This window comes from Apodemus sylvaticus, chromosome 10, assembly GCF_947179515.1.
Source record: "Apodemus sylvaticus chromosome 10, mApoSyl1.1, whole genome shotgun sequence".
NCBI classification, from domain to species: Eukaryota; Metazoa; Chordata; class Mammalia; order Rodentia; family Muridae; genus Apodemus; species Apodemus sylvaticus.
Window position 1 is genome coordinate 55,982,915 of NC_067481.1, and position 25,099 is coordinate 56,008,013.

The window sequence follows — 25,099 nt, forward strand, 5'->3', positions numbered from 1 at the left end:
TCCTCAGAGCAGGAAAAGCCTTCTCTACCAAAGCGTCCCCTCCGCTGGCCCCTCCCCCAGTCTGCTCCCATCATTCGTGAGGGTGAACAGAGACCATCCACTCTCCTCTTGAATTCTATCACATCGAATCTGGCCTCAGCTACAATCATGAACTTTGCTTTTCTGGGCCTCAGTTTACCCACCACTTGCGAGGTATTGAGATGGCTGTATAGCTTTGTTAACTATGGCACTTTTGGAGGCTGCCGTCTGGACTTGAGGGACCATAAGTTCATTACTCAACTCCCCTGTGTCTCAGTTTCCCTACCTGTAGAATGGGTATAACAATACCAACCTCACAGGGTCAGACAATGCTCACAAAAGCTAGCAGGAGCACAAGGGTCGAGAACAGCTGGCCAGTGCAGAGGTAAGCACTGGTAAGTGTGGTTGGGGTGGACGTAACTCAGGTGGCATTCACTGGGATGACCTACTGTAGTGGTCACAATGATGAGCATGAACCTTCCACTTCTACCTTCTTAGGTCCCTCAGAGGGGTTCATGAGGTAGCTGTGGCCACAACTACCTTTCCAGGGGCCATTCAGGGCCTCAAGTGTGCCTGCAGGTAGAACACAGAGGAAACTCTATGGATGGATAGAAGCATCAACTGTGTGAGGCAGAGGACACTTTGTCCCTGGAGAGCCAGCATTCTGCACTCGGACTTACTGAAGGAGGTGAAGAGAGAGATTCAGAAATGGGGGTGGGGGATGGGGGCATTGTCGTGGGTAATAATTCACCAGCGGGTCTCGCTCAGGTCAGCTCTCACTGAGCCAATCTTTCTCAGCTAGCTCTCACAGCACCCCAGCTGTGTTTCCTCTCCGCCATAGACTCTGTACACAGCGGGAGTCCCGTGCTCCCACCCTACACCCAAACACCCAGTAAAGCATGACTTTTAAACTTAAATGGTTAACCAAATATATTTATGCATATAAAACTCCCAATTACATAATGCCAATTTACAATGACAAGGTCTTATCCCAATATTTCTAACCTCTCTAAAACACCAGAAGCCATCTGGATATCCGCATCTCCTTCCCTGCTCGCTTGGGTCATCTGGTCCACCCAACCTCCCTGTATCTCTCCGCCCCTCACCTCTCTAGCTCCTCCCTCCTCTTTCCCCTCCAATCACCGGCCTCTCACTGCCTCAATGTGAATGGATAGGAAATATCTGGCAAAAGATCTCTCACACACACATACGCACACACACTCACACACACACACACACACACACACACACACAGAGAGAGAGAGAGAGAGAGAGAGAGAGAGAGAGAGAGAAACAGGAAATCCTCTTCGCAAGGATCTGCACATCTTCTAGTCCACAGGGTTTCTCTGTCGCTGTGGTAAAACACTGGCTAAGGGCCGGCTCGGTGGGAGGAGTTTATTTCACCGTACGACACCCAGGTCACAGTCCATCACCGAGGGAAGACAGGGTATTATTAACTTAAACCTGAGTGGAGGTAAGAAGATAGAGGAAAGCTAATCACTGGCTCACTACTCATGGTCACTTAGCGTCCTGGGCCAGTGGTGGCAACAGAGCAGGATCACCTGCTCAGCAGTGGCACCCGCCCACAGTGGGATGGGCCTCCCGTGTCAATCAAGACAATGCTGCAGACAATCTGCTGAAGACAATTCCCCAGGTGAGGTTCCCTCCTCCAAATGACTCTGGTTTGTGTCACATTGACAAGAACCTAACCAGTGCCTGGTGTTTCCTCTATGTAAAGATGCCTGGATGGAAACCCCCTTCTCTCTCTACTTTGAGCAAGGGGGGCTAGGGAGGTCAAGGACGGGTGGGGAGTCTGGAGCATCCCTGCCCAGGGGCTCTTTGCCATCAATGCAGTCAACATTTGGTTCTCAGGGATAGCTGGAGAGGTAATAGGTCACTTGGTTTAAGGCCCCAGCGGCCTATGAATAACAAAAGAGGCTCAGACATTGTTTCTGGGGATGCCCCCTTTCCAGGATAGCTTTAAGGCCCCCATTTAACTCAGCAGCTAGAGTTTTAACCACAGCTCTGGCGTTCAGCTCACAGCAGCCCAGGGGACAGGCAGGTTCCTAGACTAGTCTCAGTAGCATGTTATCTTTTACACACTTCCTCTCAGACACCCCGCAACACCCCTGGGAATAGAACTGCCTCCCCTTTTAGGGGTAGAGAGAAACTTGCAGATGTGGGGAGGTGACCAATGTAGCCTTGCTTTATTACACAGGTCCAAGGTGCCCGAGAGACCCACGGGAAACACCTGGACTCGGTCCACTGCTTGTGACCATACCACACCAGGCTCAGCTTAGATTAGATGAACCCTAAGTGTCTGTGGCTGCGTGGGAAAGAATGACTGCTCCTACTTTTACCCTACTGAGTTCTCGACACGCATGGCAGCCTACTGATGCCAAGTTGCAACCTCCTTAGAGCCTTCCCCTCCATCCAAAGCAGCTCTTCTGGGATGCTGGAGCTGGTGTCCTCCAGTGCCCAACCCCTCCCCTTCCCCCTGTGTGCCAAGTGTAAAGGCAGTCCTCAGGTGTGCGCAGCTAGTGTCTCTCCCCTTGCTCTTCCTGGTATGATGGGCCCAGGTCCTCCATCTCTTGTCAGTGACAGGAGCCTCAGGTCCATGGGGACATCAGGATATATGGGCTTATGTTTCTCAAGTGAAGTAATACAGGAAACTGTAGAGATGTATAGGATTTTGTTGTTGTTGTTGTTGTTGTTCTTGGAATTAGTGTGTATGATGAGACTGAAATGGGGGAGTGTCATTAGCAATTTTGCACAGATTTTATATATATATATATAATATATATTATATATATATATAATAGAGTAGAAAATTACAAATAGACTATATAATCCCCAAAGGCCTTATTTCTGCTAAAATTTATTTTTTATTGTTTTTTGTGTGTGTGTGTGAGTGTGTGTGTGTGTCTGTGTGTCTCTGTGTGTCTGTGAATGCCTTCAGAGGCCAAAAGCCCTAGGGCATCAGATTCAAGATGGAATAGAGGCAGCTGTGAGCTATCCTATGTGGGAACAGAGAACTGAACCTGGGTCCTCTGGAAGAGCAGCGAGGGCTCCTGACTTATCCCCCCAGCCCTGAATTGATGCACATAAACTCCAAACAGTTCACTGACACACTCCAACATAACTCTAGGTGACCAAGTATACAATAAATCAATTTTATTTGATAATAATATTAAAATCTCAGTCATTGATTCACATCATGTCGATCATACAGTAGAACAACATGCTCATACAGCAGATTGAAGCACACGGAAACGCATGGCTGGACACCGCCCCGGAGCCCGGCAGACACACCGTGGGTTAGGACTGGGGGTGACAACACAGTGGCTCTGTCCAGCCTCTCAAGTCAGGAGCACTCTGCAGGTTCCTTGGGCTTTTATAAGCCAGGGTCTTTGATGCAGAACAGGATGGGAAGAACTCTGTGTGCAACTTGATGTGCTTCCAAGGCTCTGGCTCGCCTGTGCCAGGCCAAGTCCCGAGCCAGCCCACCACCTTACCACTCCAGCCACATCTTGTCACCTTGTGGAGCCCTCCAGTCTGGCAGGTTTAAACCTCAGGCACTCTCTCTCTCTCTCTCTCTCTCTCTCTCTCTCGTTCCATGCATGGACGCCCTGTCTCTACCATTAGATATTCAGCAGTCCCTGCTCCTCTGAGATCGTCTGGAGAGCCTGTGTCCAGAGCGCATACTGTGCGTGGCCCTTCTGCCGAGAGGAAGTGCGCAGACAGAATTGATCGCTAGGGAAGTGGGGGGGGGGGGGGAATCCGTGCCTAGGTGGCCCTTCCTGACTGCTGCTTAGCCCGAGTGAGTTCTGCCTCATCCCTAGGTGGGTCAAGGCCAAACACGGACTATCCTGAGAGTATTCAAGAGCAAAGGCAGGGCATCAGCTGCGGAGGGCAAGAGGCTGCCTTTCCAGGGCTGTTGTTGGGAGCCAGGCACTGGGCAAGGTTCAGGGGCACTCCCTTTGAGGACCCACTTCCCCTTCACTTCAGCACTGAGGAAACCGGAGCCTCAAAGAAATGCCTTAACTTCCTCTGGGCATTTAGCTAAAAAGGAACCAAGTCTGTCCTGTCTCCCCAGCATCTGAGACCCAGCAAGGGGCTCAGGAGAGAAACTGTACCAGGTCCTAGCAATGGACCAAATATTAGTGCTGTTTTTCAAGGGATCCAGGGAACTTGAGAGAGAAAGCCTCTGTATGTATGTGTGTGTGTGTGTCTATGTGTGTCTGTGTGTCTTTGTGTGTGTGTCTATGTGTGTCTGTGTGTCTTTGTGTGTGTGTCTATGTGTGTGTTTGTGTGTGTTTGTGTGTGTGTCTGTGTGTGTGTCTATGTGTGTGTGTCTGTGTGTCTTTGTGTGTGTGTCTATGTGTGTCTTTGTGTGTGTGTCTGTGTGTGTCTTTGTGTGTGTGTACTCATGATGGTAGTGATAGGATAGAGAGATGGTGTCTGAGGCCAGGAAAGAAATGTCTCACCCATCTTTCTCCTACCTGTGCCTTAGAGAGACTGACCTCAAGTTTGGGACGCTGAGTCTTTGACAAACCAAAGATGGGCCTCATCCCAGGGCTTAGAAAAAAGGTCCGCGCCACAGACAAGCCTCACACCTTTCTTTGGGGCCTCTCCCCCATCCCTCCTCCTCTGCTCAGAGGCATCTGTAAGACTGGACATCCCAGGCTCTTCTCTCTCCAATGCCTGTTTCTTCATCAGCTCTCTGGGGCTCCAGATGCCATTGGCCACATCCCTGGACCATGGCAGGGCCTACAGGGGGACCCTGATGCAGCCCAGGGCAATTCAGTTCTCCATAGAGAGCAGCTGCCCTGGCGAGTGGTCCAGGGGAAGCTGTGCACTTTCCCGTCTGACCTCGTACCCAGCTGCACTAGGGCAGGGCCCCACTGAAAGTCATGATGGGAAGGCAGAGAAGGGAGCACAGGTCAGGCCCAGGGTCTGCTGGCTGGCTGAAGGACCTCTCGGGTGGCAAGCTGCTCTTCTCTGGCTTGTAGCATGGTGACACTTCGCACCTATTGGACAGGGTAATGTAAGAACTCGGGTCAGAGAGAGAGAGAGAGAGAGAGAGAGAGAGACCCATCCCCCCACCCCCGACCACCTTTGCTCAGCAGCACTGGGCTCCCATCCTCACCTGACCACACTCTGCAGGATCTTTCTTTCATCCTGGTCTAGACACACAGCGAAGGGGCAGCTGCTGGAGCCGATGATCTGCACCTTGTCTACTTTGATGTAGGATGTGCTGATCTGGAAGGGAAGCCCTAGTTCAGGCCCTGGAGCCCTGGCCATTCACACATCTGCCAGCCCTGGTGCTTCTTTCCCCATAGGAACTGGGAGAGTTTGGGACAGGACTGCCTGGCGGCTCTTGAGAGCTAACCATCAAGTCAGAGGAGTCATGAAGACCATGCCAGGCCCTGTCTCCTCTGCAGAATCTCTAGGACTCTGACTGTAGCAGACACCCAGACTTCCCTTGGTATCAAGAGGTAGCCAAGAGTCCAGAGACCCCAGGGTTCTCTGATGTGGTGGCCACACTGGCTCAGACCTAGTGACCCTGAATGACCACCACACAACCACACAACCTTTCCACATTCATACATCCTCCCACTCCACACCCAGGTATACTCCCCCCAACCACACCCCTCATGTGTCTCTCCTTTCCCTGCAATCCTTTCTCTGTCTCTCTCTTACATACAACACAAGGCCACCTTCATATGCAAGCCATGCCGCACTCCCGCCAAGGCTGTGAGTGAGAGGTGGGAGAAGCAAGCCCTTACCTGGTTAAAGCCCTTTTTGGATTTAGGATTCTGCCTCTTCACCACTTCTGTCAGGGTTAGCGTCAGCGCCTCCATGCTGGAGTCTGGAGGTCAAGGGTAGCTCAGGCCAGGCTCGGAACTCCCCAGCCACATCTCCCTGCCATCCTCTCCAGCCGCCATCCTCTCCACCCGCTCACCTAGCTCCTCCGGCTTCTGGCAGGCCTTGCTGAGGTTAACCGAGGTGCAGACCTTCTCCAGGTTGCTCCAGCGGCTTCGCCCACTGATGGCTCCCTGGAAGGCAGCGCAGCCACACCCTTCAGCCCAGAGCTCCAGAACCTGAAGCCTTGGGAGGGTCCGGAAGCTAAAGGTGCCCGAGGGAAGTCTGGGTGTGTACTAGAGTCAACTCTGGGCCCAAGCTCTGGTGAGGAGGGCTCAGCAGCAGGCCCTGGCTGGGAAGGGACCAAGCACTGAGCTCACTTACCTTGCCGTAAATAATCTGTAGTGTTAGAGGAACCGCCTCCCGGTCGTCGTCAATGCCTAGCCTCTTGCTACCCGGACCTGTGCCACACAGATACTTTGTTCACTCAATGTTCCCACTTCCCTGCGTACCCCCTCCCCCTGTCCTTGGCAGGACTCCGCCTCCTCTTGCTCCCTCTTCTTCCTGACTCCGCCTCCTGTCCCCCACCCCAAGGGTTCCCTTGGTGCCCACCTGAAGCCTTGATAGCTCGAGTGGTCGCAGAGTGACCCAGCTCCAGAGACTGGATGAAGATCTCCGTGGTCTTCTCCCCAGTGACGAAGGTCAGCTGGAGGGGGCACAAGTAGAACGTGTAAGTCAGTGTAGGACCCTGAACCAGCACAGAGACTTCCAGGGTAAGGATGGAGTGCTGTAGGCCAGCAGGTCACAGGCTGGGACCAGGACATGATGGCCATAGCTAACCAGGGAGTGTGGGAGAACAGAACGGCATGTCTCACCTCTGTCTGGTAAACCTGCAGCAACACGGGGCGGGCCGCGAAGCGGCAGTAATAAAGTAACATATCAGCCAGGATGGGCAGCTGGGTGGCCGAGCCCTCCAGGGGCTGAGAGTCCGCCTTCAGGGACTGCTGTGGTAGATGGGACAGCCAAGCCAGGTGGGAGAGGTGGTGGGTAAAGGAAGCCATGGGAGGGAGGGAGGAGGAAGGGAGGGAGGGACACACAGAGAGGCAGAGAGAACAGTTTGGAGGCAGACAGAGCAAGAGGGGAGAGAAAGTGAGAGAGGATCTGGGCGGGCTATCGGGCAGGGAGCCCAGTGTATCCTCTGTGCCCCACCATGCCTCACACAGGCCTCCTGGGAGACGAGCCAGAGGATGAGAAAGGGAACTTATTCCAAAAGTCCTTTTCACTCGTCTGAGAATCTGCCCCCCTTTTCCACAGTGGCCCCAGCTCTCATCCCTAGTACCTGGGGTTCAGACTTCATCTTGTACTTGTACCTCATATCCTGCCCCTCCCTTTCTAAGCAAGTCCTGGCCCTCCATGGATTCCCCAAAGCCAGACTCCTCAGAGTGAGGTGGAATGCCGGCAGCCAGTGGGCTCCAACCCGGACCTCAGAGTCTGCTCACCTGACAAAGGACTTCAGGAGGCAGGTGCATGAGGCCCAGCACATTGCGTTCGTACCAGGGGTCAAGCATACCGAGGTAGTGAGAGATGTCATTGGTACTGTCCTCCCATGGGGCCATGCCAAGGTCCTGGGGTAAGGGGCAAGAATTATCCCCAGCCACATAGCAAGACAGCCTATCGTAGCTACAGAGCACAGGACTATATCTGAAACTCCAAGTTGAGCTTTTCTATGCCTCTAGAGAAATACGATGGTATTCTGTCTTCGTCATATGGCAGAATGTCATACCCAAGTACAGGGCGGGGACCTGGAAGTGAGGGCCAGGCAGGGGAAGGTGCTTACAGACACAGGAGATCGTTCGGAATGATTGTTAAACCAATACCCCAAACCCATTCTTATCTATCCCGCTTTCCCACCCCATTTGGCCCAAGGTTTGGGACATACTGCAGGGCTGGGGTGCTTCGGGGAGTCTGCGGTGAATGGAGATGCCTGGCTCAGAGAGGCTGGGCAGGCACTGGAGCTGGGTCCATGGCTTCTCTTCACAGGCACATAGAAGAACTGGAGCTTGAAGAACCGTGTGAGGATTGGGTGGCTGTTCTCCAGCCTCCTGGGTGGGGATGGTGAATGGTGAACCCACAGTGGCTTCAGGCCTTGGGGCGGGCTCTAAATTCTATCAGCACCACAGTCCTGATGCACAAGGCAGAGTCACACATCCCGTCCCCATCCTTACCTGAGCTTGCTGTAGGCCCGAGCTACCTTCCCCGAAATCCGGTCAGAGCCAAAGACCACAACCCGTAGCGTGGAAGCCTTGGGGTCCTCGTCACCACTGAGGAAGGGGCGTCGGCGCTGGTGGTGTGAGGGTGGTGCCAGGAGCCAGCTGGGTAGCTGGGTGCTGAGCTTGGGCTGGGGTAGGGACCGTGAGCGCTGAGCCCGGGAGGGGAGCTGAGCGGGGCAGTCCAAGGGGCTACAGAGGCTCCCCGCCCTCCGCAGCGGCAAGGTTGGGTCTACACTGCCCTCCAAGCTCCGAGAATCCCTCCGCAGGACCAGCTGGCTGGTGCTCTTTAAGAGTTTATAGAACCTGTTGAACTTCTGCCCAGGCCTGCGGTGACCCTGGCGTTGGTGGCCGGGTTTCTTGGGCCACTCTGAGGAGCTCTCCTCACTGTCCTCCACGTAGCCACTGTCCATGCCATCCGAGAGGCCTGAGACAAAGGTGGTCAGCATCTGGCGGGACAGCACTGGTCCTGAGGCCTGAGAGGAGCTAAGCAACAGTGTGGAGTCATGAGACAGCAGAGAGCTTGTGGAGAGGAGAGAGTCCCTCTCAGCACAGTGCCTATCAATCTCCAAGTCCTCCTCTTCCTCCTCTTCACCATCTCCCAGGATCCCTGGCTGCAGCAGTTCCTGTTCCTTGAGAAGAACTTCCTGTAGGATGTCTGTAGGGAGACAGAAGCATTGTTTGGCTTTGTGTCCTTTAAGCCCCTGCAGAGGGTAAGGGGCTCTGGAAGAGTAGGAGGTGTTAGCTCCTGGGCTATAGTGCCTCCCACCCTCTAGAGCTATGGCCTATGTAGTGGGAGAGCCCACAGGAGTCCAAAGCCCTCACAGATGCAGGATCAGACGGACTGTTGGAGTCTGGGACCGGCTGCCCCTTACCAAAACTGTCCTGGTTCCAGCTGTAGGTGTAGCATCTGGCGACAGGGATGGGGATCGTGTGAAGTTTCCCAGGGCTTGCAGTGTCTGTAAGAGCAGGGAGGACAGGGACAGGGGGCTGGGAAGGGGCCTTGCAGAATAGCCAGCCCAGTCTCCTGGCCTTACAGAAGAGGCCAGAGTTGGAGCAGTACAGGTAGGAGCCACAGAACTGGATGGGCTGGGATACCTGACTCTCAGCTACAGGACCTTTGTTTAAAGGTAGATGGCAGGCCCTGTACTAACTCTGTGGGCACGGCCAAGCCACAGCCTCTAATCCTTCATTTTACTGACAATCAGGAAAAGAATAGAAATAGAAACACACTAGTTTAAAAGTTTTGCTTGCATGTTTTTGTTTGTTTGTTTGGTTTAGTTTAGTTTAGTTTGCTTTTTGGCTTTATGAGACAGTTTCTCTGTGTAGCTCTAACTGTCCTAGAACTTGCTCTGTAGACCAGGCTGGCCTTGAACTAAGAGATTCACCTGTCTCTATCTCCCAAATTCTGGGAATAAAGGTGCTTGCCACCACCTTCTGGCTTGCATGTTTGTTTTGAGACAAGGTCTCACTATATAGCTGGCCTCAAACCCATAAACTTCTGCCTTAGCCTCCCAAGTGCTGAGATTACAGGTGGCATGCCACCATGCCAGGCTCCTTAAGAGACTGTATGAAAACAGTACCTGAAGCTGACAACTAGTGCTCAGAAGTTATGCCAACTGCCTCTGTGGTAACAAGAGTGGCAGGGGGCACCTCTAACTTCTTTTGGAGCAAGATGTGACCATGACAAGTGAGTCCAGGAACGTGTACCAATGTAACGAGAGCGGCTCCATTCCCTCAGTGAGCTCTTTCTTCCTCTTGCTAACATGAAGGCAACCCAGCCTTGTATCTGCCCACAGGGGAGCACACAGATGCTGAGGAGCCTGGCCACTGGAAGGCTCTGTGGGATAGAGCTGCCAGGTCGGCTGGTATGCACCCTCGGCATGCCAGAACAGACGGTGGGCAAGTGGGCAGAGCTGCTCTCTCTTGGGCCTTACCTAAGATGCCAGGGAAGCCGGCTTTTTCTCCCACTGCCTGTAGCTTGGTCCGGAGCCACTGGCGGGCTTCTGCTACATCACCAAAGCCAGACGCCAGCTCCTGGGCTTCCGTCGTCTCCGTGAAGATGTCCTCGAGCTCTTCTAGAGTCTTGGACTAAAAGTCCAGGAGGAGACAAGGTATGCTCCTGCCCCATGGCCAGGCTACCTGCCTCAGTACCAGACCAGGGGCTCCCAGGCTCCTGACCCCTCTGACCCTTGGGTAGATGAGGAGCTGAGCCTTCTGTATCCCACTTCTCACCTACCTTCATTTTTAAAAAAATTCAGAAAAAGAGAGAAAAGCCCAGGGATCATACTACAGAGGGGGAGGGATTTCACACCCCTCAGTGCAGGAGGACGGTAGAGTTGTCCACATGGTCACAGAGCCAGGGAAAGAAACAAGATCTTTGTCCAAATCCCATCCCCATTCCCATGGCATGGTGCCTTCTTCTAGAACACGTGCCAGCAGGGCATGGCCAGATTCTGGCCAGGCGATAACAGCGAATCAGGGCCAGCCCTGCAGCCACAGACTAGTAGTGACCCTTGGAGTTACAGAGGCCAGCATATCTCTATAGCAAAATGCTTTTTCATAGGCCTAGGCTGCCTGGTCTTTACCTGAAGTTTGCGGTGTAGTTTAGGAAGGTCACAGTGGGCCCCAAAGGTGGCCTGGAAGGCGTGCAGCAGCAGGGTGGTGTAGGCGCCATGGGGTGACTGTCCAGGTGTGCTCAGCTTGTCTGCGACAGCAAGGAATTCAGCCTGCACCTCGACAGGGTTCAGCAACAGCACAGTGCTGGGGACACAGAGGATAGACCATGAACCACTGTACCCTCTGTGCCCGCGGGCTCAATTCCACACAGGCCAGCTCACAGCCCACAGAACACATGGCAGCAGCTGCCTGGAAGGGGCCTGGGATGCTGGCAGTCCATTTTATGATTATTCTGAGCTGTTTTTCAGGCAGCGCTTTCAAAGGCTTTGTCAGAAGGGCAAAGGGCTAGCTAGAAGGCTCAGCAGCAGTTGATGAGATATACTGATCCTGCAGAGGACCTGAGTTCCCAGCATCCACCTGGGGGTTCACAACTACTGTAACCCAGCTCCAGAGGATAGGACAGCTCTGGCCTTCGCAGGCACCTGCATGAACATACCCATACCTAACTCCTGCACCCCACATACACAGACAAATAATTTAAAATAAAATAATTTAAAAAACAAACTGAACTTAAGGAGCTGGGGGTGTAGCTGAGTAATTACCTAGCATGCACAAGCTGCGGGTTTTGTCCCCACATAAACCTCATATGACAGTGCATGTCTGTAATCCTAGCACTTTAGAGGGAAAGGCAGGAGGGTTAGAAGTCCATTGTCATCCTCGTCTTCCTAGAAGTTTCTAGGCTAGCTGGGAATATAAGAGAGTCTTCCTCAAAAACAAACAACAAAAACCTGAGCCGGACTTTTCAATGTATGCTTCTCCTTAAGTTTTAAGTTAAGGCAGGGTCGTTCTGTGCACTCCAGTCTGGTCCATCCGTCTCTGCCCTTAATCTATCGATGCTGCCTTGACTTTTACATAATCCTATGAGAAATATTCTCATTTCCCTTCCCCATTCTCATATTCCTGTGAGAAATCTGAAGGGATACAAGTTATTCGCAGAAGGACGAATATTCATCAAGATAACTTGAAGCTCACTCATCATTTTTCAGGGGAGAGAGAGCAGCCTGGCATGGGCTGTCATTTACTGTGGCCCGAGTGACTGGCATCTGCCCCAAGTCAGGCCTGTGTCTTCCACTCCTGGGGGGAATCTTTCCAAAGTAGTCCAGAAGCACTAACCAGGCTTCCAGCCTGGGGCTGGGAGTGTAAGTGCTGGGCAGCCTCTACCCGCAGCAGGGCACCTGCGACCCTGTGGTGTCACTCTTCAAATGTCTTTGTTATGGAGACTTTCAAACACATTCAAATATTAAAAGAATCATGGAGCCTGCAGTTTGCGAGGTGGCAGCAAGCAGCCTTCTCTCTTCTCTGTGCTAAGCCCCACCCTGTGGGTTTCAGGACCCACAGGGCTGCAGCAGAAATGGTCCGAACCTCCCTCCCTCTCACAGTCCCACGTTGTATCAAAGTCCAGGACAAAGAGGCACCAGGCAGGCAGAGTTCCCGCCAGGCTCTGCAGGGTCAGAGCACAAGGACAGAACAGTCCCTATCTGTCGGAGAGACTGGCTTTTTAAATTGTTATTATTTTTTAATTTCCCTATTCAGAATTAAAAGAAGGCAGGATCTTGAACAGTGCCTGGTTGAGCCCCTGCTGAGCCTTGGTCATTCCTGCCACAGATTTGTGCTGATCCCCACTGTGTGCAGGACAAGGCTAACTGAGCCCTTGCCCTGTCCACTTGGATTTCTCTGCTACAGACAATGAAGAGGAGAACAGTTCTAAGACTAAGCTTCCTTAATATCTTGGTGCTTCAGTATCCTTCTTGGAGAAAGTCCTCTCTCCCAGGGTTAATATGGGGCTTAAATGAATCTATCTATCTATCTATCTATCTATCTATCTATCTATCTATCTATCTATCTATCTAGAATATTCATCAAGATAACTTGAAGCATACATATATATATGCTTAGAATAGTGCTGAGGGGCTAGAGAGATGGTTCAGGGGTTAATAGCACTGACTGCTCTTCCAGAGGACCCAGGTTCGATCCCCAGGACCCACACAGTGGCTAACTAACCATCTGCATTCCCAGTCCTAGGGGATCAGACACCCTCTTCTGACTTCTAACTTCTGCAGGTACCGGCTATACAAACGGGGGTCACAGACACACATGCAGGCAAAACACCCCTACATTTAGAATAAACTCAAAACTTTTAATTTGATAAAAGAATAATGCTCCGAGTTCCAGTATATAATGAAAAGGCATTGCTGGCTGTTCGGTCGCCCGCCTCTTCAGCTCTCTGGAAATTCCTTATTTACTTTTATTAAACTCTTGCACATAGCCATCCATGGCCTCAGTGGCCTGTGGGCAGTCATGCTCCAAATATATAAAATGAAAAGCCAGGATAAAGATTTCATAATTTTTAAGCCCTAGGCAATACAGGTCTGTTCACTGGCACATCCACCCTACACGTGGTCTGCCAGATAGCCATTAATGACCAGATGAGCCGTCTAGGCGCTACAGTGTTCACGGTCAAGCGATCTGTATTTTTCTTAATGATTTCATCAAGGCTCACGCTGGCCTGTTTGGATATGCCAAGGAGATCCAAAAGTTCTTTGAAGTGAAAATTCTTGGCGTGCAGAGAAGGGTTGATGCTGTCCACGGCCGTAGGTGCCAACTGTGTATCTCGAACCGTGTCCACCAAAGGTAAGGGAACTGACTGCCTAAACTTTCTAAGACTTTTCTGTCCCTCAGCCTTCACTGCAGGCCTTTTTGTTGACTTGTTTTTAACTTAGAAGGGTTTCAAGCGCCTAGGCAGCGGGTGCTCAACGGTGTGATAGGCATGAGTGTGTGTACGAATTCCTGGTGTGAGTGTGTGTACGAATTCCTGGCGTGAGTGTGTGTACGAATTCCTGGCTCCCTAGGCTTCTGACATCACATCAAGATGAGGCAGCACTCACTCAGACCGCCTGCAGGTCCTCCACTGGGTCCCTTCTCTAGGGTTTTTCCTGATGCAGACCAGAAACGGTCAGGGGTGCGGACTCATGTCAGGAGCCTCAGCAGGAACTCAGCAGACTGAGGCAGGGGAATCACACAAAATGCAAGCCAGATGGGGCTACACAGTAAGCTTTAGGCTAGCCTGAGCTTTAGTGTAAGACCCTGTCTCAAAAGTTCTTCAAACAATCACACACACACACACACACACACACACACACACACACACTGCAGCCCAGGACTCAGACACAGTGGCTGGTTCATGTCTGCCATCCTAGCGCTTGATACACAGAGGCAGGGGAACAAGAGTTCAAAGTTGGTCTCTGTTACATAGTACATTTAGGGTAATAATTAAGTGACTAGGCAATAAATAAGGATTGTAACAAATTCATTATATGTGATGGGGTTAACTTTTCATGAAACGCTCCCCCCATCCCTATGCCAGGCTCTCATTTTTTTAAATAGGGTTCTACTATGTAGACCAGGCTGGCCTTTAACTCACAATCTTCTGTCTTACATGTGAGAATTGCAGGTGTGAGCCACCATGCCCAGCCTAAAGCATATTTTTAGTCTAAGTTCAGATAAAAAAGAATGTAGAAAGCTCTGCTTTAGCAACAGGAGAAAGACACCATGGAGAGGGTAGGGGTCCTTGAGCGAGGCTAAGGTTCCAGTCCTGACGCAGACACTTGCTAACTATGTGCTCTCGGGGAGATTGCTTGACCTCTCTCATCTCCTCCTGAAATTTATATATAAACAAAGTAATGTGTGCTGGGCCACCCATCTGAGGATCTGAAGGAAGCGGGCTGGGGAGAGATGAATGGGACTGGAGAGATGGCTCAGTGGTTAAGAACACTGGCTGCTCTTCCAGAGGACCCAGGTTTGGGTCCCAGCACCCACATGGTGGCTCATAACTACCCACAACTCCAGTCCCAGGGGCTCTGATGCCTTCTTCTGGCCTCTGTGGGCACAGATACACATGCATACAAAACATCTATGAAATGAAAAATTAAAAAAAATGAGTCTGAAGGAAGACTAGAAAAAGTAATCCAGGCACTAAACACCACAGCAGCAACAGCAACAGCTCCTGAGGCTCCTAATTGGTGGATGACTGGGACGTGAGGCTACGGGTGAGTGCAGGAGGCAGGGGTGGGAAAGGGTGGGAGCCCTTTGTCCTGTTCCTCCCTCCCCGCGAGAACACTCACACTGTGGAACTTCGATGGCTCCTGATGGGCAGGCCCTGCTCAGCCCTCACCAGCCGCTGGTAGGAGATTCCTGTGGACCAACAAACAACATAGAGGGTAGTTGGTGTTGGGGTTTTGTCTAAGCTCCACCCCACACCTACCTGGCAATAGCCAGGTATGCCCCGCCCCAGAGATTTGGCCCACTATAAGAGGGGCTACTTGCTCCTCCTCTCCCTCTTTGCTCTCCCGCTCTCCCACATTCTCACCTCTCTGCCCCTGGGGCTCTTCCCCCTCTCCACGTGGTCATGGCCGGCCTCCACTCTCTCACTCTCTCTCTCTCTCTCTCTCTCTCTCTCTCTCTCTCTCTACCTCTCTTTCTCTCTCTCTACCTCTCTCTCTCTATTCTCTCTCTCACTCTCTCTATTCTCTCTCTCTCTCTCTCCCTCTCCCTCTCCCCCCCCCCTCTCTCTCTCTCTCTCTCTCTCTCTCTCCCACTAACTCCCATCCCCTACTCTGAATAAACTCTATTCTATACCATGTCTGTGTGTGTGTGGTCCCTCAGGGGCAGAGGTGCCCAGGCAAGGGCCCACCTGGACACCTTCCCCCACGCCGCCTAGCCACACTCACCTAACCCCTATACTCCCCCCTTTTAAGCCCTTTCATCTTGGTGCTGAAAGTCCTTTCAGTTGGGTTTAGGTCCCAGGCAATGTCATCTTGGGGCCTCTTAGAATCTGGGTTCTGGACAATCAATCCGGGAGTGCCCCATGAGGCTCCGGATAAACATTTGGAAAACAGTTGCTCTTTGGCCCTCGGGTAAGTGCTTTGCTTCCGAGGACTGGTCACTTCCCCTGTAATACACCTCAGTCTTCACATCAAAGCCACCCCGAGCCTCTCTGGCTGCCCTCTGTCTCTTCTTGACCTTTTTTTCCAGGCCCTGTCCCTAAATTGTGGAACAGGCAGTGGGAGAGAGCGGGATATATTGTTAGAGCCCTCATGTCCTGTTCTGGATCTTCCCACCTGGCCTTGGGCAGACAGGTCCTTTACCCTGATCCTCAGTTCCTCCAGAAGAGACAGCTAGAGACACCTCTGTGGCTGCTCACAGCTTAGCCCCTGGCCCACCTGGGATGCACCAGCTTGGCCTTCCTGGGAGGTAGAACTTCATGAACCCAAGAGGCTGCCAAGTAGTTCCTAGACCCCCACATGCCTGGGGTCTCCCTGCAGTGGGGGAGGGGTGTGTGCCAGGCACCCATCAACCTCCATGCTCAGCCTCAGACTGGCCAGGCAGCGCCCTTCCACTCTCCTCTTCTCTGCCTGGCTTCCCACACTTTGGTGACCTAGGTCTTACCTAGAGCCTGCTTTCCCTGACAGTCCTCAGCAGACCCCGTTTCCCTTCCTCCCCTGAGACTTCAAACACACTGAAAGGAAACAATGTTCAGAAATAGATGCTAGGAAGTCCCTGCTGGGCACACGGCACCCCTGGCTGGGACTAAGCAGAGGAGCTAAGGGAATTCCCCTTAGATGCACAAAAGCCAAGAAGGCTGTAAACACAAAGGCCATGACTTTTGTTTGGTAAATGACAGGAAATTACCAATTCATGTTCTTCTAACTTGGGACCTAATTGGTTTAATTGTTGGCCTTTTGTGTGATGTTGGCTTTCTATAATTGCCACAAATGCTAATGTTAGGTCTTGTTTGCTAATAGCATCCTTAAAACAGTAGCTGTTACTCTTAGGATTTGGGATGCCATCTAGTGGCCATTCCCATACATTGCAAAGATAAATTCAATCCCACCACACCCTCTGCCCATAAGACAACCATGCAACTTAGACAAGCAAATCTTGACTTTATTTGTGTGTGTGTGTGTGTGTGTGTGTGTGTGTGTGTGTGTGTGTGTGTGTGTGTGTGTGTCTGTGAGATTTCCTGGGTAGAATCCAGGGCCTTGAATCTCTAGCTATTTTCTCCAGCTCTACTTAATGTTGTTTTTATTTTGTGGGTTTTGCATACACATGTGCGTATGCTTGTCTGAATGTTTATGGCCCTATATGTATGTATGAATGTGCATGCTGTGTATGTGGGGGTCAGAGGTTGGCAGAGGGTGTCTTTTTCAATTGCTCTCACCTTACGAAGGGAGCCAGGATCGCTCCCTTGAACCCAGAGCTTGCTGCTTCTGCTAGTCTAGCCCCTAGCCAGCTTGCCTGCACTTCCTGTGTTTGCCCTCCAAGGGCTGGGATTTCAGGCAGGCTGTCACTCCTGCCCAGAAGTGACCTGGTGATGGGAATCAGAGCTAGGGTCTTCATACTTATGTGGTAAGGGCTCTACTCAATGAGCAACAGCCCTTTCAGTGCTTGTAAAATGCGCAGCCCACCCCTAATTACACACCCCTAATGTGGTGCGGTTAGAGTGGGGGCTGCTTCCTATTGCCTTTGTTGACCTAGAATAGACGGCCAGCCAGTCACACACCAAGCCATGAAGTCTCTGTCTCTGAATATAAGTTCTCCAAAATGCTAGGCTACGGACTACCCAGCCCACTGAACTCCACCGCTTTGCCTGGGCCACAAGCCCAACTGCCCAGCCTTTCACACTTTCTTGTATATGTGTCTTTGGACTTGGGAGACCATTGGCAACTGCAATCCCTGTAGTTACCCTTCTCCTGCGGCATTCACGATGTGGACTACCCTCTGTCGTGTTTCTTCTTATGTCTGTGTGCAGGACTATTTCCATCCCCTCATCTTGGACTGTGGTACAGTTAGAGTGGAGGCTGCTTCTGATGTTCTCCCTGCACTCATCTGCTTAATTTGGCAGCACCGGGAGGGGAATATTCAGGAGGACACTGGCATATCCTGACACACACTGACCCAGAGGAAGCTGTGGTTTGAGCTAGTGGCCTGTCTGAACAGTCAAGACACTCACAATTCCAAGTAGAAACACAACCATTTGATAAAACAGCCAAGCTGAAGACACCCCCCAGGGTCCTTTGACTTCTCTTGGTGTTGGCCTCCACTGCTTATCATGAGGTTTATGGGGTTTATGAGGTTTATTGGTGGGCTAGGGCCTGAGCTGGGAACATACTAGAGCTGATTGACACAGGACGTGGCACTTTTCCTATACAGGAAAGTTCCCTCAAAGGAGTGCAGTGGGGTCTCCCAGACATAGGGGTCACCTGTCTTGGTAGGAATAAGGCGTCAAGTACATGGGAGAAACTTCATCATGACTTTTGGAATTGAGTAGATGTGGGTTTACCGCCTAACTCCTGTTTCATTATAAACAATGATCACGTCTGTTACTGTGCAAGAGCTGTTCTGAGGCTACATGGGACCCGCACTTGCCATGTCAAATGTACCGTGAGCGCACAATAACGACATGAACCGCAACAGTCCTGCTTGGATGGAGAGACCTGTCCAAGGAGCACCAGGCTGGGACGTGCCAAAATCGAGGCCCTGGTCACACTAGGTCCACGTTCCTTCTCCCACCCTTGACCGTATTGCTTGGACGGGGGAAGTGAATTTCTCACTTATGCATATGTTGGGGGTGTTGTGTCATTTCCTCACCCTGTAGGACTGTAGGTGGCCTGCTGTCCTGGAGGTTTATGTGCTTTCAGAATTGCTGAATGCCTCACATGTAAAGTGCCCGTGTCACCGACCAGGATCAGTCCTTAGCAGGCAAGTATGGCATTCTGTAACACTGTGTGAGCACAGAGTCAACATTCGATAAACACATGGTCTGAAGCCCCAAGGGCTGTGCTGGGGTGGCACAGGGCAGGGATGGGGGTGGGGGGGTTGATGCCATTGTGGGTGGAGTCAGGAACAAAAGGGAAGGCCCTGCTTTGACAACCAGCCTACTTCCTCCATGCTTAAGGAGACCAGCTGCTGCTTTCATAGCAACTGAGTCTCCGAAACTTTACTGGGGGAGGACCCAGATTCCCAGGTCCCTTGTCATCTTTTTGACATTGACAGGACCTATCTCTGATGGTGTCAGCATCCCAGTGCTTACTGCCCCCTGCAAGATCGAAATGAACAGAATCAGAGCATGTCTTCACAGACGGCCCCGAGAGAGAGGCACACTGTGCTCCTGTTGCTCAGATGGGAAAACTGAGGCTTCTGTGTGTCCCATGTCCTATCAAAGGGCCTCTCTGCCAAAGGGTGTCAGATTCTGACCCAGGATTTGGAATCAACAGCCTGGTACTAAGTCGAAGGAACCACAGAGCTATTTGGCTTTCCTTCTATGGCCCAAGTTCCCTGGCCTCTATCCCAGCCTTCTACAGCTTCCCTGGCCAGGCTCACTACAGACGGGAGGGGTCACGCAGAACTAAGTTCCATCAAAACTCACACTAAGACGTGCTCCAATAAGCCTACCTCCTGGTCACATAGAAGAAGGTAACTTTATTTAACCCACTCCTTGCTGAGGACTAGGGCGTGGCTTCTGTAAAAGGACAGGTTACCTACCTATGGAGTGAGAAAAGTCCCAAATGTTTTGGTGGTTGCTGTTGTCACGCCACGGAAATGGTCATGGCTCCATCAGACGTGTCTAAATGATGGGAGCTCAGTTTGCATCTAATGTCAATTAGTTTCTACCTAATCTTGTCAGTTTGCATCTAATGTCTTCAGTTTGAATCTTATTCTATCTTATGTGAGAAATTTACATCCATTTCCTCTGCCTCCTTTTTTTATTTATTTTTTATTTATTTATTTTACACAGGGTCTCTCTACACAGCTCTGGCTGTCCTAGAACTCACTATGTTGACTAGGCTGGCCTTGAACTTAAAGAGATCCACTTGCCTCAGTCTCCCATGCACCACCATACCTGAATACTTTCCTGCCTTTCTTGAGGCCAATTCTTCCTTGCTACTGCTCAGTAATGAATGGACTCTAACTTCAACACAGGCTCAGTATATAGCTGTGGGAAATTTTGAGCTATTTGGAAGTGAGTCTCTGGTACCAGGAGAGGTCATGGTTTCCTATTTCCGTTCTGCTTACCCTCAAAGAGGGATGGGCAAATATATACATTCACTTTGTAATTTGTGTTCCACTTTTAAGTTGTCGGTTCTACACTTCCAGATCTTCACAGCTCTGTGGCTGTATCTTAGGAATGTGCTTGGCCACTCTTCTGCAGTCTGGCTTCACAGTCCCTATTTTCCCTCCACTATTTTGTTCTCTTGTTTTCCATGTGTAAATCTTTTACTTATCTGCAAGTTAATTTATGTTTGAGATGGGACTTCATCTAATATTTTTTTTTATTGGAGCATAGTCTCTTATGTAGCCCTGACTGTCTTAGAAATCATTATTATAGACCAGGATATCCTCAGACTCACAGAAGTCCACCTGCCTCTGCCTCCAGAATGCAGAGGTCAAAGGTGTGAACTGCTAATGCTCTACTGGATTAGAATCTTATCTCCTTTCTAAAATGATCCGCCTTTTTCCTGACACTGCTTATTAAGTGATTGAACTTTTTTTCCTTGCTGGTTTGAGGGTGCCTCTTTACCATGCCATAGCTTTTATGTATTTAATTTGTTTCTAGATATTGCCTTCGGTTCTATTGATCTATTTCCACACCAATAGGTGCTATTTTAATAACTTTAACATTATGAAAGACCTAGTGATGCAAATACTTCCTTCTCAGTCTCTTCTAAGAACACATAAATAAATGCATAGCAAATGAACAATTAAATGCTTCTGTAGTCTATTGATAATTTCAAATAGACTTCAGTTGTTCCAGTTTAAATGATCTTGGTACTTTGATTTGGTTACATTATTTCCATGATTCCTGGTGCTATTATGATACTGGTTCAATCCCACAATATATTTCTTTAATTAATAGTCCTTTAGTTAGTGCTGATTTCTCTGTCTAGGTTATTCATGTTTCTTTTTTTCTTCTCTCTCTCTCTCTCTCTCTCTCTCTCTCTCTCTCTCGCTCTCTCTTTTGGTATTTTTTAAGACAGGCTTTCTCTGTGTAGCCCTAGCTGTCCCGGAACTCACTCTGTAGACCGGGCTGGCCTCGAACTCAGAAATGCCTCTGACTCCCAAGTGCTGGGATTAAAGGCGTGTGCTACCACCACCCGGCATCATGTTTCTTATTTTAGATTTCTTTTTAGGTTTTTGTCTCTGTTCCTTTTAGGTTTTTGTCTCCTTCTGGGCCTCCCTCCTTCCCTTTCTCCCTTCCTTCTTTCCCCCTTCCCTCTCTGCCTCTTTGTCTTCCTTCTGTAAGCAGGGTCTCACGCCATTGCTCAGGCTGGCTCTCAAACATTGGCTAGCAATGCCCCTCCTACCTCTGCCTCCAGAGTCCTGGATGGTTTCCTCCTAAGTGGGGCTGGGAAACTGGGAAGTTTAATCTGCCTTTTCTGGCTCCAAGTTACTCATCCACATGATTCTCTCACACTTAGATAAGCAGTTGGGTGTTATAAAATTAAAATTATCTCCTCCAGATGAAGAAATATTTTCAGTTCTCCTTTGCATAGGCAAAATACATATAAGGAAAACCCAGAAGGATGTTCAAGTTGAATGGAAATGCCTGTAGCAGTTCCCTTGGGCTGTTGCCATATTAAAAACACTTCTGTAGCAATAGTTTCCATATATTGAGGAGTTTTGAATATCAAGAGCGAGTGCTGATGCTAAGCAAATGCTTTAGAGGAATCTATCAAAAACGACTTCCCTGAAACGGAACCATGGTGAGTCTCTCTGTTCTGAGCAGCCTCTCAGGGAATCAGACCTCTCGCTGAAGCAAGGCTTTCTTTCTTATGATTCTCACTTACAAACAGCATTTGCACCATTTGTCTCAGTAGGAAGGCATGTGCAATGCCAAGCCCGATGACCTGAATTTGATCCCTGGAACCCACACGGTAGAAGTAAAAAACTGAAGCCAGGCGGTGGTGGCGCATGCCTGTAATCCCAGCACTCTGGGAGGCAGAGGCAGGTGGATTTCTGAGTTCAAGGCCAGCCTGGTCTACCGAGTGAGTTCCAGGACAGCCAGGGCTATACAGAGAAACCCTGTCTTGAAAAATCCAAACACAAAAACAAAAACAAAAAACCAAAAACAAACAAACAAACAAACAAAGAAGTAGAGAACTGTCACCAAGCGGTCCTCTGACCTCTACATGCACCACCACCCCTACATGAAATGCATTAAGTGTGGTTTAAAACAGCAGTCACAATTTCTCAAGAACTCTTCCTTTTCAGATCCTATGTATGAAAGAACCTGGAAACTTGGAGTCTTTGTCCACACCTGTAGGGACAGCCACGACCCCTCCTGTCTTAGCAGCAGGCACTCTCTCTGGAAAGGCTGCCCATTAGCTCCCAGGGCAAAGAGAACAAACCTCATTATCCTGGAGACTTCTCTGAGTGGCCTGCACAGCCCTGTTGAACACTAGCTAATCAGAGGTTCCCAACCTTTTTAACAGTATAACCCTTTAATATAGTTCCTCATGTACTGGTGACCCCAACCATAGCATTATTTTCATTGCTACTTCATGACTGTAGTTTTGCTACTGTTATGAATCTTAATGTAAATCTTTTTGGGGGGTTTGCCAAAGGGCCTCCTGGCTGAAAACTGCTGTCCCAGCTAATCAGAATAGAGGTACAGGCTGTGCTGGCTTCCCTGAACAATTCCTCCTTAAACAACTTCCCATGTTGACGGCTTTAACGTGTGTGAGTGCAACTGTCTGATGCTGGGTAAGCACACCGTAAGGAGGGTACTGCAACTCCCTTCCCATGGCGTGGCCAAGGATGATGTGGGCCATACGTGAAGAACTGTTCCAGAAGGGCTAGTCATCCTAGTCATGTGATCCCTGCCCCTTGGTACTCACCGGGGGCCTTGAGTTCAGCATCTATGAAGGTGAGCATCTCTCTGCAGATGCTGCAGTAGGGGACCGGCCAGGTCAGGAAGCAGTGGTAGGTGCTGGCTGCCTTCAGCAGGAGGTCTGAGTCTGGTGGGAAGTGTGGTGTCTAAAGTGGGAGAGGGACAGTAAGAAGTGGGTAGGCATCCAGGTGGCAGTGGTGGCGCACGCCTTTACTCCCAGCACTTGGGAGGCAGAAGTAGACGGATCTCTGTGAGGTCGAGGCCAGCCTGGTCTACAGAGTGAGTTCCAGCATATATGTATATATGATATATGTACAATCTAGAAACCCTGTCTTGAAAAAAGACAAGATGGGCTGGAGAGAAGGTTCAGCGGCTAAGATCACTGACTGCTCTTCCAGAGGTCCTGAGTTCAATTCCCAGAAACCACTTGGTGGCTCACAACCATCTGTAATGGGATCAGATGCTCTCTTCTGGTGTGTCTGAAGACAGTGACAATGTACTCACATAAAATAAATAAATAAATTTTTAAAAAAAAAAAGAAAGAAAGAAAGGAAAGGTGAGGAAGAGTTCATTTGTTTTTTTAGACTTATTTATTATGTATACAGCATTCTGTGTGCATGTATGCCTAAAGGCCAGAAGAGGGCGCACGATCTCATTATAAATGATTATGAGCCTTCATGTGGTTGGTTGCTGGGAATTGAACTAGGGACCTCTGGAAGAGCAGTCAGGGACCTTAACCTCTGAGCCATTTCTCCAGCCCTGGAAGAGTTCATTTGTATTCCCAGGTCAGTTTCTGCTCCCTTCCTGGAATGTCACACAAAGGATACACACTTCAGTGGAGCAGTACGCCCCAGGACAAGACCAAGAACAACTGAACTATAGACAGACAAGGTGGTGCCCAGAGCGTCTCTGTGGCAATGGGCCCTGTTTTCTTCAAATAGGGTCTCAAGTAGCCCAGGCTGGCCTCCTCTCCAGTGCTGATTTTATGCAGTGCTGAGAATAGAAGCTGGGGCCTCATGCTTGCTAGGTAAGTGCTCTCCCCACCGAGCCACATGCTCAGCCTATAAACCACAGTTTTTCCAACACTTGCGGAAGCCTCTCTGAAAAGCTGTCAGCTCAGAGGTCATTGTCAATGGCGCCACGCTTCTACTCCTTTTGAGGAACCATGTTCAGTGCAAATGCTATCATATGTAAATATCCTCACGAGAGGCAAATACTTTTATTCTTTGGGTGGACTGAGTTCAGCACACCAGCAGTCATTTGGTTCAGCAGACTGGTGAAAGCCAGGGATAATCCCATCAGGCCAAGCTGACCCTAGGGTGAAAAATACGCTGGACATAAAAGTTTCTCAATGTGATCTCTCATGACCACGCTATGACACAGTTCCTTCACGGAAGCCAAGAGGTAGATACCATGGCAACCATCTATATCCACCAGAGGCTTCCCTGGGTAGTGCTCTGGAGGGATCAGAAGTTCTCAACCCATCTCAAGTGTCATGGCTCCCAAGTTTCTGTTTATCCTCACAAAGGTGAGGTTTGTGGCCCAGGGAGAGCCCACTCTCCCCTCTCCGCTGCTGACCCAGCTGGACTTACACAGAGGACAGTGGAGTAGAAGAGCAGCGCCAGCGGGGCGAGGAGGTCATAGGTGCCCTTCTCTTGGACCTGTGGAGATGACAGGGAGGTCATGGTCTCTCGGCCACTGTACAATTTGTCTGAGGTCTGTATCGACCTCAGTAGATTAATTCAGACATTTCCTTCTCTCTCCCAAGTTGCTTGACACCTTCCACAAAACCTTGCCCGTAGCTCCATGGCATTGAGTCCTTTATGTGTGAGCTCGGGAGCTAAGCACTCCAGCAGGGAGTGTAGCTCTTGAACTGGCTTGCTTGTGGTCAGCAAGCGAAGGCGCCAGGTGAATCTGACTCCAGGATGGTGGCCGTGAGCACTGCAGTCAGTAACAGGCCTACATGATGAGATTTCCTCTGGGGGGTAACCAGTTAAGGATCACTTTTACAACTCAAAAAGACAAAAAACTTAGAAGGGAATCCTCCCCAAAACAGCTTGAGTCATTTTGGGGACTTGGCTGGTTTGGAACCTCAGCGCAGCTCAGCATTACATAATCTCTTCAGCCATTAAAGCCTGCACACTGAGCTGTCAGAGGAGGCCCCAGCTTCCCTTCCCAGTTTTCTCTTCCTTGTCTCTGTTGCTGTGGATTCTTCTCAGGAAAGGAACTCAGTGAGCTCCCTCCCTGCCTCCTCTTCCCTCCTAGTCTAGACCCTGACAGAGCACCATCTCTCCTGAGCTGTAGCTTAAACTCAGGTCCACACAGCACCTGATACGTGTTTACACAGGACAGGGCACTCAGTACAGGAGCGTAGCAGACAGGC

At 50.3% G+C, this 25,099-nt stretch overlaps 1 protein-coding gene across 3 annotated transcripts in view; it reads right to left on the minus strand.

Moving 5' to 3' along the window:
- Positions 1 to 3,177: 3,177 nt before the first annotated feature.
- Positions 3,178 to 25,099, minus strand: part of Pik3r5 (phosphoinositide-3-kinase regulatory subunit 5) — a 64,509-nt gene continuing 42,587 nt past the window's right edge. For 2 of the 3 annotated variants that reach the window (XM_052194122.1, XM_052194123.1), the window contains 16 exons: positions 24,309 to 24,377; positions 22,724 to 22,862; positions 14,951 to 15,020; positions 10,739 to 10,913; positions 10,088 to 10,241; positions 9,026 to 9,109; positions 8,109 to 8,808; positions 7,823 to 7,985; positions 7,383 to 7,508; positions 6,759 to 6,887; positions 6,496 to 6,589; positions 6,268 to 6,344; positions 5,984 to 6,077; positions 5,808 to 5,890; positions 5,168 to 5,280; positions 3,178 to 5,048 (listed from right to left, as the gene is read on the minus strand). In XM_052194122.1, coding sequence (XP_052050082.1) covers positions 4,907 to 5,048; positions 5,168 to 5,280; positions 5,808 to 5,890; positions 5,984 to 6,077; positions 6,268 to 6,344; positions 6,496 to 6,589; positions 6,759 to 6,887; positions 7,383 to 7,508; positions 7,823 to 7,985; positions 8,109 to 8,808; positions 9,026 to 9,109; positions 10,088 to 10,241; positions 10,739 to 10,913; positions 14,951 to 15,020; positions 22,724 to 22,862; positions 24,309 to 24,377 — 2,412 coding nt within the window. In that variant the 3' untranslated portion in view covers positions 3,178 to 4,906. The remainder of the gene's footprint in view (positions 5,049 to 5,167; positions 5,281 to 5,807; positions 5,891 to 5,983; positions 6,078 to 6,267; positions 6,345 to 6,495; positions 6,590 to 6,758; positions 6,888 to 7,382; positions 7,509 to 7,822; positions 7,986 to 8,108; positions 8,809 to 9,025; positions 9,110 to 10,087; positions 10,242 to 10,738; positions 10,914 to 14,950; positions 15,021 to 22,723; positions 22,863 to 24,308; positions 24,378 to 25,099) is intronic. The other variant, XM_052194124.1, reaches the window with a different exon arrangement.